General features: G+C 41.8%; 1 protein-coding gene across 1 annotated transcript in view; it reads left to right on the top strand.

Annotated features, from left to right (window-relative positions):
- Positions 1 to 13,621, top strand: part of Npas3 (neuronal PAS domain protein 3) — an 825,350-nt gene that overhangs the window by 382,598 nt on the left and 429,131 nt on the right. The window contains exon 4 of the mRNA XM_028757484.1: positions 11,506 to 11,582. Within this exon, the coding sequence (XP_028613317.1) occupies positions 11,506 to 11,582 (77 nt within the window). The remainder of the gene's footprint in view (positions 1 to 11,505; positions 11,583 to 13,621) is intronic.

Below are 13,621 nucleotides of genomic sequence, written 5' to 3' on the forward strand. Positions count from 1 at the left end.
CTCCCCTCCCCTCCCCTCTCTCCTTCTCTCCCATCTCCTCTTTTCCTCCCCTCCCCTCCCCTTCCTCTCCCTTCCCTTCCCCTCCTAGGCTTTATATCCCTGAGAGGGTTGGTTACTTGTCAAACTTTGGAGCCTAACAAGCTTCTCACATATGAAGACCTTTCAGATCTGCTCTTCCTTTAGCTGGACCTTACATCTCTTTTACATGGGATGCTTGAATGTTGTATTCCTGGAGGGCCTTCTCTGACCTCCAACCTGTACATAGATGCCTGGAATCTCTACCTCTATTTGCACTGTAATCTCCTGCCTCTCATAAGCAGATGTTTATGTATTATGGTTGCTGTTGTGGTCCAGCTTCTCCACAACAATATAGAGCCACTCCTTCCATCTATTCAGTCTTTGATGACCAATGCCTGGCACTTAGTAGGCCTTCAGAGGATACTTCCAGGAACCACTGGCTTATGTTCTTTCCAACTGACACAATGCCTGGCACAGAGAAAATCCTTAATAAAGGTGTATGAAAAGAACCATCATGGTGACATACATTCCCGTGTTTGAACCTTTCACACTGAAGAGGCCTATGACTTTCTGGAAAGGGAAGCAAGACAGCTGGAAGCTGAGTTAAAATGGCTGGCTAGTGGCGAAGTCCGTTCTCATCAGAATTCTAGTTCAGTTGTTCAGTTCAGATTTTTGGCAAGGGATGCAAATTCTTTTTCAGAAACTGTTGATTGATTGCACAGTTGTGCCCTACTTCATTTGCAAACCTTCATTATCCCTTTTCCCTTTCCTCGTTCTGTCTGCATTTAGAAGGGGCGGAGCCGTGGATAATTCCACAAGGCAATTTTTGTGAATAAACCCACTAACTGGCTGCTTCTTTCAGTCTCCCAGTCTCCACACAGAATACAAGTGTCTGCTCTAGCTGTATATTCTGTCTCCAAACCCCCTTGCATTCATTCATTTGATTACTTACTCATTCATCCAGTGAATCAGTTATTCAGTCCTGCTGATGGTGCAGGGCCTATGTGAAGATTTAGTTCTTGTCTGAAGCAAGAATTCTTGACCTGAGGTCTGTGGCTGACTTGGTCTGGAAGTCTCTATAATTACATGCACAAAGCTTTATGTTTCGATATTATGTTTGGATGAGGGTTTGCTTAAGCAGCCTTATTATTCAGAGAAAGATGTTAGAAACCTCTGAAACCTTTCTCTAAAGGCTCAAGGTCAGCCTTGAATCTAAGTAACAGGTCACAGTTTCTTAACATATTTCATGGGAGTGATGAATCCCCAAACACATCTGCCTGGGCTGCCCTAGTTCCAAGTCTGATTGTCTTGTGAGCCTGTTGACAAATTCACATATTCCAAATGGCATCCATCTCTCTAGCTTCCTTTTAAACTTTACCCAAGTTACCCTGCAGCCTATCAAAATTTGCCCATGCTGGGGATCTTGTGTTAATCTCACTCATACCTAGATACCACTGATAATCCTACAGTCTTTGTTTCTGTGAAGCCCGAGGGAAGATGGTAGGATGTAAGAATTGGTTTTGGCTTCTAGTGGTGGTACCTACACAGCGTTTACCTAATCAAATTATGTCTGAGGCATTCAGCATCATAAAGTGAACGCCAATTACTGCTGGAACAGGGCATGAGTGAATCCTTCAAAGGAAAATTCACTGGGCAGTTGCTGACACTTGGTGAATTGCTGCTGGCTCTTTGCCCAAGTGTGTGGGAAATGTTTGTGCTGGTTTAAGGACCTGATTGCAGTTGGCTCCACGGGTTGTGTGCTGACACTGTGGATATGACATCATGCTTTAGGAAAGGCAGGAGCTGGTGACAACATACACAGAAAAATTCCCCCTTTTCCCATCAAATATTGGCCAAAGGTAGTCAGCAGGAGAGTCTTCAGCTCTGGCCTCTGCTTCCAGTAACAAGAAGTGAATGCCGATCTCCTCCCATGGGTTGGCTACCATGCTGGGAAATATTTATTTATTCACTATTTACTGTGTGCCTTGTGTGATCTGGGCACTGTTTTAACTGCTAGAGTTTTAGCAGTACAACCCAAATCCCCTGGCTTGTGAAGGTAGGAGCTAGTGAAGGGACAGATACTATGCAAATAAGTCCTAGGAAAATTAAAGTTGGGTGGGGCCCATCATAAGTCCTCACATCATAACTCCTCACAACCGCTATAAGAGGCAGTGACTGTTTTGACAGAAGAAGAAATTGAGGTCCATGGAGCCTAATTTCCCAGTAAGACCCAGCTAATTTGGGATAAATAGGATTTAACACTGGATTTGATTAACTCCAGAGCCCAAATCCTTTCTTCTGTGCAAAGCTGCCTCCCAGTAATATGAACCCTCCCAGTGAGCCCCTCTCCAGGCAGAGGGATAGGCAGCCTCTCAAAAATGAGTCAGACATCCCTCCTAAGGGGCCTGAGTGCTGCAGTGCTGTATCACTCAGACTTCCAGATCCTGTGGCAGCATAGTCTGTGACTCAGTTGCCTCACATAGTACTGAGCTTAAAGTCATGATGAGAGTGTGTCCTCCAGAGATGACAGTGGAAGCAGTGGTGTGGAACTGAAGTTAAAAAAAAAAGAATTGTAAAGTTAGGGCTGTCCGCTAGCACTAAGCTGAGGGCACACTGGTCCTTCTGGGTGAGGTGTTGGGACTACTCCACGGCAGTCACAAGTCCCAGGAAGGCTGGGATGTAGTGGAGTTCCTTGCTTGCAAATCACTGATGATTGACAGTCCATTGGTGTTGTAGCTAAAGAAAATAAAATGGAGCAGACAAGATGAAGAGGCCTAACAATGGTGTGTACAGCTGTTGCCTTTGTGTCTGACAGCGACCCCCCCCCCAGAGGTCAGACTACTGTAGCTCATCTGTCATGTGACCTCACTGTGGATATTCTTTCTCCCACTCTCCCTGCCCCCATCCTGGCTTCATTTACCTGGTTTCTGTGTTTTGTTCATTTGCTTGTCAGTCTCCACATAGTGTTCTGATCATCTGAAGAATCAGAGTGGTACCTTCTCATTGGCGTGTCTTTTAATACAATGCCCCGGCAGAGAAGAGAGGCTCACCAAATATTTTTCATGGATTTTTTTTTTTTTTACCTTTCTTTAAGAAATGGAAATGGAGGCTTGTGTCCATGAGGTCAAGGAGAATAATGTCTTTCATACTGTGTGCCTTCATTGGGTTATCACACGAGGATGGCTGAGCTCTGGAAATCAGAGTGACCTCAAGAGCAGGTGCAGGTGCTAATGCAAGCAGAGCCTTGTATCTCATGACCCAGGCTCCCCCGGCTCCACTGCTTTGTGACTGTTGACACTGATGATTCCTTTGGCAGAGAAATTACTCAGATAGCTGCCAGGCATTGATGTGGCCCAAGAACCAGAGGAAAAAACGGAGGAGGAAGAGAGGGAAAAGGAGAGAATGGGAAGGGGGAGAATGGAAGATGAATGAATACATGAATGGATGACCAGAAGAGAAAAGGTAGAGAAGGCAGGAGACATTGCCTTCCTTGGCTCACAGAAGATAATAAGCTGCTTATTATCTACAGATATTATCTATTAGCTATAGATCTGAGGTTTCTTCATCCCCACTTTGTATGTGCGACCTAGAAAACCCAGAGCCGATGACCATTAGGAGTCTTGAGGATGTGCCTGACTTACCTCAGAATTTGGAGGAGATGGTACAAACGTCACAACAAAGCCCTGGGATCAGACTGAATGAAAGAAGGTAACTGATGGGGCCTCTTTGTTCCACCAGTAACTGACACAGACTGGCTGACTGGTAATGGGAACCAGTCTGACTCGGAGGCGGAATCTGCATCTGTCTGGTGCCCCTGAAGTTAGGAGGGCTGCAGCTGGAAGCAGCTCATCAGAAGGATTTGTAAGACAGTTTACAAAATGAGAGAACAAGAATTCCTACCCATGGGGCAGCACCAAATCTCTAATCCCACACACCCCCACTAACACTTTGTACTCTCAAGAAAAGTTTTAGTGTACTCATGGAAGGTACTTCTCTCCAGATGTAGGACAAGCTAACGCTCTATTCAAATCCCAGGGTTGGAGCATCTTCTTTGTTTGCCTTTGGAGAGCTATGGTCAGAGGACATGTGGTGCCTTTCTGTGAGAGACTCTTGATAAACCTGTACGCCATACCTGGGAAGAAGAAAAGTTTACACAAGATGAGAGGCCTCTCCAAACTAGAACCTGCTGACTGTCTGTGCACGATAAATACACTCTGTGGGGATGGCATGTGGGCCTGTTGCTTTCCAACACATGCATCTGCATCCCTCTGGGAACTAACTGGGTCACTGTTGGGTCCTACGTCAACTGAGTGCCTCCTTTCCAGTGGGCTCAATCAGAATTTGATATATTACCCCTGAGCCAGAATGAATGACTCTATATCCTCTTTCTGAGTTCTTATGCAGTAAAACTCAATACTCCTGTCTCCTAAGTCTTTGTCTTATGGCCCCTTTGTAACTTTTCCAAGGAGAGAGGACTACAGCCCAACTCTTGCTAAATCTCTGGGAATCTACGGGGGGCGGGGGGATGACTGATTGTTGGTTTGTCTGATTTTTAAAACCTTGTATTTATTTTGTAAAGAAAATTAAGAAACTCCCATTTCCCCCATTGTATAAAAGAATTTAATTGTTCACTCCAATACAACCAAATGCAAGTGTATGAAGCCAATAAATATACCCAGAAATGCTTTGGTTATCCTTTAAGTAGTTCTGGACTAAAGTCCTTGACAAACAGTACCATGTTCATGTGTGTGCATGCACATACCTCTGTGTGTGTGTGTGTGTGTGTGTGGTGTGTGTGTGTGTGGTGTGTGTGTGTGTGTGTGTGTGGTGTGTGTATATTTTAGTTACACATAAAATTGTTTTAAAGTAAGAAAGTTGAATTGGAGTGATTAATTAGTAATTTAAGTTTATTTTAACAAATAGTTCTCTTTGAATTTGAATTATCTGGGGAGTCTTATGAAGGTAAAATGTGACCTCTCATGTGCCCTGGCATCTCTTGCGGCACCCATCATGTTCCTCTCTCCCTGAGGCTCAGCCCAGCTGTGGGTCACACCTGTCTTTTCCAGAGGATATCTCCTCATAGGCTTTGGTGGTGAAGGCTACCCACAGGTGCTATCACTTCAAACACTGCTTAGGCCACTGCCTTAAGAATTCCATTGTCACAGGAAAATGTAGGTTCTCCCATCAAATGCAAACCACGCCGTAAGTGTCCATATGAGGACTGTACACGAGTAGTCTGTGTAGGAATTCCCAGATCATTAGGCAAACTCCATTTTATCATCATGTTAGCTAAAGATGCCGTGCTCCCTACCTGGAATTCTTACATGCTCCAGTGGAAATGAGAAGTGACGTGTGGAAAGGAACTATTTTGATGGGAGGCTCTCTACCGCAAAGAAGCTGCAGTTTGTTGGTAATGCAATACACAGAAAGCTGGTGAAGGGGATGGGGAGCATGGGTGCCATCTCAACATCTTACTGTGCCCATTCTGAAAGAGAGAATTGTGAACAGTATTGCAAACCTCATCCGAATCTGGTCAGTTCCTAGCATGAGAAGTAGAAACGTTCTCCTCGCTAGCCAGCCCTGTTGACTTGGTGCTGTGATAGGTGAAGCAGAACATGCATGGTTTCTTGAGAAGAGCAGGCAAGGTTTCTTTCCTCTCATTTGTAAGGACGAAAACATCTAGCCAGATCATCCCTAATTCTTTCAATGAACCCAATCCATACTTAAATTTACCCAATGCATTCAGTCCATACTTAAATTGTGGGAAAAATTTAAATGTCTTGCATCAGAGAACTCTCCAATTAGCATAAGACTGCTTAAAGTTTCAATTATTTCCTTGGATTAAATGCCTCTTTTTTTCTTTTCTTTTTCTTTCTTTTCTTCCCCCCCTCCCCAATTGATACTACTCTACAGTGTATAATAGGTTCTGGGATTCAGTTACAAACTTTAAAAAAATATCTTAAATTGTGAGTTTAAAAATAAGCTCAGAGTGCACTGTTCTAGCATATAGGGGATTTTATTCTTGAAATTGTTTTAAATTGTTTTAGATTTATCTATTTTATTTTATATGCTTGAGTGTTTGATCTGCATGTATATATGTGAACGTTGTTAATGCCTAGTGCCAGTGGAGACCAGAAGAAGGCATCAGATCCTCTGGAACTAGAGCTACAGATAATTTTCAGCCACCATGTAGGTGCAGGGAATTGAACCTGGGTCCTCTTCAAGAGCCGCAAGTGCTCTAAACCACCAAGCCGTCTCTCTAGTTCCTTTTATTTTATTTTAATTTTTTGTTTGAGAATAGTCTCTCTATGTACGATGGCTGAAACTCATTATATAGACCAGGCTGGCCTCAAATTCACAGAAATCTGCCTGCTTCTGCCTCCAGAGTTCTGGGATTAAAGGGTTATGCTACCATGCCCAGGTCTTGTAATTTTTTTTATTTTTTTAATTAACTAATTACATTTTTATTTTTTTGTTTGTTTGTTTTTCTTGTAATTATTTTTAATCAGGCCTTCAGAAGTCTGATTAACAGTGAAATAGCTATTTTTCTTCTCTGATCTAGATTTTTAAAGGCAGCAACTTGTCTTGGTGAGAGCCCTTTGGGAGAGCCTTGTATTTGCTTTCAGTGTTTACCAGATGTACACCAGAAGAACACCACGTGTTTTCCATGGTGTGCCTGGCCTTTCTATTGTGATTTTAGTCTTAGCACTACTGTGAGGGGCTCTGACACTGAGCCCTGTTTCAGTGCCATTTCTCCAAACTGGTGTTCTCTGTATATAAGGCATACTTAAAGCATATAAGAGCTTCGTTAAATGGGGAAGGCTATAGACACTAGGCAGAACTATGTGCACTGGATTCAAGATTGGGATTTGATGTAATGTTACATGTAGATAGTGGAAATTTCTCAGTAGTCTCACAGAGAGGGAGGGATAAGGGAGAGAAAGAGGAGAGAAGAGGAAGAGAGAAGGGAGGGAGAAGTAAGTAGAGAGGGAAGAAGGGAAGGGAGGAAGAGAGAGAAGAGGGAGAGAGAGAGAAAAAAAAGAGACAGACAGACAGACAGACAGACAGACAGACATTTGTGTATTATAAAGCACTATAGCTCCTGAGAAAGCTCTTTCTGGCTTCCCTGACCCTACAGTGAGGGGCACTAATTGAGATTCTTCAAGGAAAATGTCTTTCCTTTTCACTGGTAGCCATGAAAAGACTCAAGTATTCCATCTTCCATCTCCTCCAGCCCCTGGCTCTGCTGAATCTAACTACTGCAGCTAAGGGAATGAGGTCTGGAGAAGCCATTAAGCTTGTCCTTTGGGGCTCCCTTCCCCCAAACTCAGTGTGGGACCAGAGATAGCTCCATGCCTGCTATGGGTCATGGGAGGTGACCACACCTTTTCTCCAGGTGGAGTGGTCCATTCTTGGGATGCTGCCAGTAGACTTAAGGGTAGCATTGGCCTTCAGTGTTGGGAAATGGGGTGAGATTAACTTTGAAAGAGCTTCTTGTCAACCGCTGCCTATTTTTCTATGTGTCATATTCTTCACTGTGGAAGATCTTTCTCTTTCCTCCGGTGAACCCTTCCTTTGGCAGCAGGCTCTCTGCGGCTCCCTGCCTGTGGCCGCCCCCTGCATTTATGAACTGTGCTGGTAAGGACTCTCTACATGCAGAGGGCTAGGAAGGGAAAGGGCAAAGCCGACCTCAAGGCAACCAGAGGCCACGACTTCCCTCTGTTCATTACATGTGTCTACTGAGCTGTCCTGTTTCTACTTCTAATGGATGCTTCCATGGCAAGTTGACCTTTTGGCTGAATAGGTCAAACTCCCACTGAGTGCTAATCCCCAGGCCTCCCTCCCCACCTTGTCCCTGGAGGCATGGAGCACCAGTTCAGAATAAGTCTGGGTGTTGGGGCTGTATTTTTGAAAGAGGATTGTATTTTGTTGCACAGAATTAATTCTTGGAGATCACCATGAATGGTTACCACAGGGTCTAGAGTAGAATATTTTGGCTGACATTGTTGAGGGACAGTATTTTTAAGCTTGTGTTTAAACGGCAGTTTCCTTGATGTCTTCTAATGAGGGCTAGGACAACTTCTCATATCACTGTGGATATCTGAAAGATAAGACCAGGATTTCCTACACTGAGACCTTTGAAAAAAAAAAAATTAATGCTTTTCCTCTATACATTTCTTCTATTTAAAAAATCTCTAAAACTCTAGGTGCTTCCTTTTTAGCCTCTTTAAAATATGAGATGGTGGTGCTTTTTAAGCATAATTTCGTGCTGGGCCTTGTTCTAAATTTCTGAAGATTTTCTTGTGTTTGTTTACTGATTCCCAACACCAGCCACCACTTCCTAGCTAGAGATTTTTCAGCACCGAATGGGCACTTAGCAAATGTTGAATGGAGTTTTAAGTTGAATTAGATGATGTACTTACTTTCTTTTAACAGTTTATATATGCTGTTCAAATTATTCATCGCTCTTCTCTGCCAGTGAGTTAGTGGCAATCTTCACAGACAATGGAAAGTATTCTCCATTTATTTAGTAATGTCCTGCTTATGGGTGTGTTTATTAATTTAGTGCTCTTTTGATTTTGAAAGTAGTCACTTATTAAATAAAGTGATAAATGAAGTATATCAGCAAGTAAAATGGAAAAGGAAAAAAAAAAACCAACCTAGTGTCTTGGCACTGTTGTGTGGGGCCTACCAAACAAATTTGGAAAAGTGTCACCTTTCAGAACAGAGAAGTCAGAGACATGTTGTGAAGCAGATCACTGTGCTGAAGACAGCTGACCTCACTGAGGCCATGCCCTTTTGCTCTTCTGGCTTCAATGATACTTTGTAGACTCAGTAAAACGAATGCAGAGAAACAAAATAGCTGTTTCTATTGTCCCAGTGTTACAAGCCCACCAATTCTCAAACTGCTGAGTACCAAAGGAGAAGTGCAGGAGATGTCCATATTTAACATCTATTCAGTTACCAATAATGCCAGAGTTAGAGCGGGGCTCCTACCAGGGGCGTAATGGGCTCCTGTTTAACATATTTATGTTGGCTGTAAAATTAGGAGCTGTCATTACAGCCCCACATCACCTGCATAAGTACAAAACAGATAAATCAAGAGAAGTTCCAGCATCATAAAAACGCCATTGAGTAGAATAGCATGAAACCACTTACAGGATACTGTTATATTATGCTAGTGGGATGCATGCTGAGGCTTCTGGAAGATTTGGAGAACAAAGAATAACTGCTTGGGTCAGAGGCAAGGTTGCCAGACCTGACGAAGAGGTCCCTTTGAAGGATAACCTAAGCACCAATGAAGGAAGAGGAAGAAAAGAAAGGCCAACAGAAGCCAGGCTTGCATAATCCTGGGGTGTTAGTCAAGACAACTGTTTCTGGGCTTCTAGAAGCATTTGAGCTGCCATCTGTTGTTGCTAGAGCCTGCCTTGTGGGCCTTCTAGTAAATAAAAGCTTCCTTATATTCCCTGGGAGGCCAGAGGGCTCCCTAAAGTCAGTGGCTGTAGAACTTTCAGTCCCACCTTACTGAGTCATTCATAGAATTGTTTCTGTTATCTAAAGTTCAATAGTAATCATTCCTTAAATGACATGCAGTTGTTTATTCTGAGCCTTGTAATTGAAAATCTCCCCAAATTCTGAACTATTAATAAACTCTGAATTCTAATTACTGCCTCAAAAAGGGAGTGGACATTTTAGAACTTTTTCAGCTCTCCTCTTCTCCCTCCTAAAAGCCACCCATCCCCATAATCTTTGAAAAAAAAAAAAGGCTGCAGATTTTATTCATGTGGGATCGTTCACACCAAGCTACCATAATGTGCAATTAACACTGTAGAAACTGAAAACAGTATTCAGCAAGACAGCTGCATTATCAAAAATGCCAAAGGAGTTTTGAAGGGAGTAATGTGCATGTTAGAATAGAAAATTAATCAGAAGCACATGCACACACATACACAGCATTGCTGCCTAAATATATTTAAATATGAAAAAGTAAAATCCTATGTCTGCACCTATGATAAAGATTAATCTCAGCAGAGAAATGGTTTTTTTTTTCCATTGAAAATTGTTAGTTACATGTTTCACTTCTGAAGAAAACAGGGACACAGGGCTGGAATTCCAGCTGGAATATTTCTTAATAATCATCACTCTTCAATTGTTGTTTATATACTTTTCCACAGAGAAAATGTCTCTTTACTTTTTTTCTCCTGCAGTCACAATGGCACTTGGCACTCATGCTATCTTCAAAGTACCTTTTAGATACTCCCTTTCATGGATAAGAGTAGGCTTCCTGTGTCTACACCGTACAATGAGCTTGTGTTCTTGGTTGGTGTTGCAGCCCTACTTGGGTCTCAGTAGGAGTGATGAGGTCACGAAAATGAAGTGGCATTCCTCTGGTACCGTTTTACAGGATTGTCTTGTCCACCAGCTGAATGTGGATTTAGCTATGAGAAAGCCAAGACTTTCGATGCTGTTTGCAATTTAAATGGGGGTGAAGAAACAAGAAGATATGGAGAATCTTTTCTTGTCAGAAATGTAGAAAAGCTCTGAACATGTCTGTCTCTGGAAGGCATTCAGGTATCTATGATACTCTAGAACTTAGAAGAAAGAATAAACAGCCCATAGACTATTAAACTAGCACTGCATCTTGGAAATATTGGGAAGAAAGGGCCCTCAATTCTGGATTCCATCCATACTATGTCTGAAGTGCGCTTTAGTTTTGAGGTCTCCGTAAGTGGCAGGTACCAGAAAGTTGTCCCTCAGGTAGAACAGTGATGATTGGCATCTTCAGACCACAAGTAGTCACTGATGGAGGTATACACTGACCAAGGCCTATCTATACTGCTCATTGGTTATATAGAATAGTCACATGAATACTCAGAAATATGGAAGCCATTCCTCATGACACGACACCAGTGCAAAAGCTCCTTAATGAGAATCTGTCATCTGACATGTAGTTCTTCCTAAATTGTGATGAAATTACACATTAGAAAATGCTAGTTGTATCCTGTCTAGGTTTTAGGAGTTTCTCTTGCTCTGGCAGTGGCTGTGGGGTGGGACTGACTGTTGCTATCGGTGTTTAAAAATAACAATGTTATAATTTAGAGAACAACTGTATTCATTTGTTCTAAAGGAATGTTAGTGTGGTTTTTTTATTTTGGTATAGGAAAAACTATATGAAAGGTAAAATTTTAAATCTGGAATGTTTTTTGTTGCAGGGGTGTTTGTTTATTTGTTTTAAGTTTATAGATATTGATATTCAACTGAAACTTACATTCGAACAACTCAGAACCCAGACTGACAGTGACCAGTGTTTCTTTCAGAGCTCACTTGTGCTTTAGCAGAACACTAATGCAAATGGGGGAGATTGAAGCTTTGTGACCAGAGCTTGAACTTAATTAATTATTTTTTTCTTCTCTCTCTCTCTCTCTCTCTCTCTCTCTCTCTCTCTCTCTCTCTCTCTCTTTCTCTCTCTTTTCTTTCAAGTTATAGGTGCACAACGAAGGCGGAGCCCCAGTGCACTGGCCATTGAAGTATTTGAAGCACATTTGGGAAGCCACATTTTGCAGGTATCTCTAAAAAGTCTTTCTCCATCTTACCAAAGGAGTGTCTTATTTGTAATCTTCTTGTACGTGCTTTTAGTTTCAGATATGTATTTGATGATTGTTATTTTTTTCTCGGAATTCATGAATCTTTATGAATTTGTTTTTTTTTCTTTCTTTCTTTCTTTCTTTTCCTGTTTAGAAAGCCATTCCTTGAGGGAACATTAATGAGAAAGGGAGGGCAAGTATTACCTGTGTCGTAATTATTTAGCTCTCCTGCCCTTAGTCGATGCACAGCGTGTATAATGGGCTGCTGCCAGAGTGATCACGTGTATGCCGTGTTTGCCAGTGAATATGTTTGTGTCCTCTGAGTTATACATTGCTTATCCAAGAGCAGGGTTTTGTTGTGAAAGCACTGTGGCGTTGTGTGTGTGTGTGTGCGCATGTGTCGCCAAACTTCAGTTCTTTGCTTGAGTTTGTGTTTGTAAAACGCTTCCAGTCTTGCTGTTTGCCTCCTCAAATTAGAAAACTAGTTAGTGTGAATTTGTAAGCCTATATTTAACTAAAGGACTCTAATAATAAATGTTTTGCCAGCACACATCATGAGAAATAGATGGGAAAGGTACAAGATGAAGTTGTAGTTCCAGAGAAAATTGATCTCTGGATCAGCTTCATATTTAATCTTCTTATTGTAACCTCAAGATTATCCCATCCTTCATCAGTGTTTAATGCATCCTTCATCAGTGGACCACTGGTCTACACTTAGAAGATGTGCTGATGCTTTCTATGTTCTTACCCATTCAGAGCTAAGCAAATGAACAGCCCTAAGTAGGATTGGATCTAGCATGTTATCCCCTAAGTTTTTTATACTAGGAATTCATTCTGAGTTTCTCCTTGGGGAAATCAGCTCTTGGTGCAGTTACTCTTTTAGTTCTCCAGTCCCTTTCCTAGTAGCTTGAGAATCCCCACCCCACCCCGCAACACGCATGTGTTCAAAGGAGTCCTTGGTCTCCACCTACCATCTCCACCTACCAAATCTTCTGGGTCAAGTAAAGAAATGTGTTCTTTTCATCATCTTTCTGCAAAGATTTTTATCATGTGAGAAATCATAGTTCACAATTGAAAATATAAGGCACTGAAATGTCTTGACATCGTTTAGTTTATTCTGTTCCGATTTTCATTAATATCTGCTCTTATCTCAGATGGGGTGTTTCTTGATCCACCATGAAGGTTGTTGCATACAGAACGACATTTGAATTACCTTTACAGTTACTGCAGATTTGTTTAAGGACACAGAAAAAAATCCCTTTTCTCTTCAGAACTTCTGATTTTTACCTTTTTCTTTCATGCACAAACCTGGTTCTGGATCAAGATCTCTATTACATGTTCTATATAGACTGGGACAGATATATTATTGGATTCTTCTGTGACACAGGATGATTGCCAATTAGATTCTGACACATTCAATCCTACACTTAGTCAATAAGAGGATAGTTCAGACCATAACCCTAGATTATTGTTTTCTGAGTTCAGACTCCTTTAGGAGTGTAAGTTAGGAGTTGCAATAATTTAAAACTAATACAAAACATAAGAGTTTAAACTGATTGTAATTTGGTATAAAGACATCATGTAGGGTGGCTATCACAAATATCTGCTCAACATCATAGTTTACTTAGAGAATAGAGGTTCTAAAAGGAGACTGTTGGCTTCTCAGTATGTGTGGTTGGTCTACATTGTCCTTAGACACCGTGCTGTAGGAGAAGCCTGTATATCTGGATATCGCTCAGGGAAGGACGAGCAGACTGTCATTAGAAATCATGTTACATGAAGAGCAGTGAAGAACTCAGAGACATTATTTGGAGAACACATGTCTTAAAAGGTATGGTAATGCCCATTCTATATATTGGAAGAACTCAGTAAAGCAAACTATACTGATGTTGTCCTCAGAGTACCGAAGAAAGAAAGAAAGAAAGAAAGAAAGAAAGAAAGAAAGAAAGAAAGAAAGAGAGAGAGAGAGAAAGAGAGAGAGAGAGAGAGAGAGAGAGAGAGAGAGAGAGAGAGAGAGA

The sequence above is a fragment of the Grammomys surdaster genome, unplaced genomic scaffold, assembly GCF_004785775.1.
Source record: "Grammomys surdaster isolate TR1022 unplaced genomic scaffold, NIH_TR_1.0 126163, whole genome shotgun sequence".
Classification (NCBI taxonomy): domain Eukaryota; kingdom Metazoa; phylum Chordata; class Mammalia; order Rodentia; family Muridae; genus Grammomys; species Grammomys surdaster.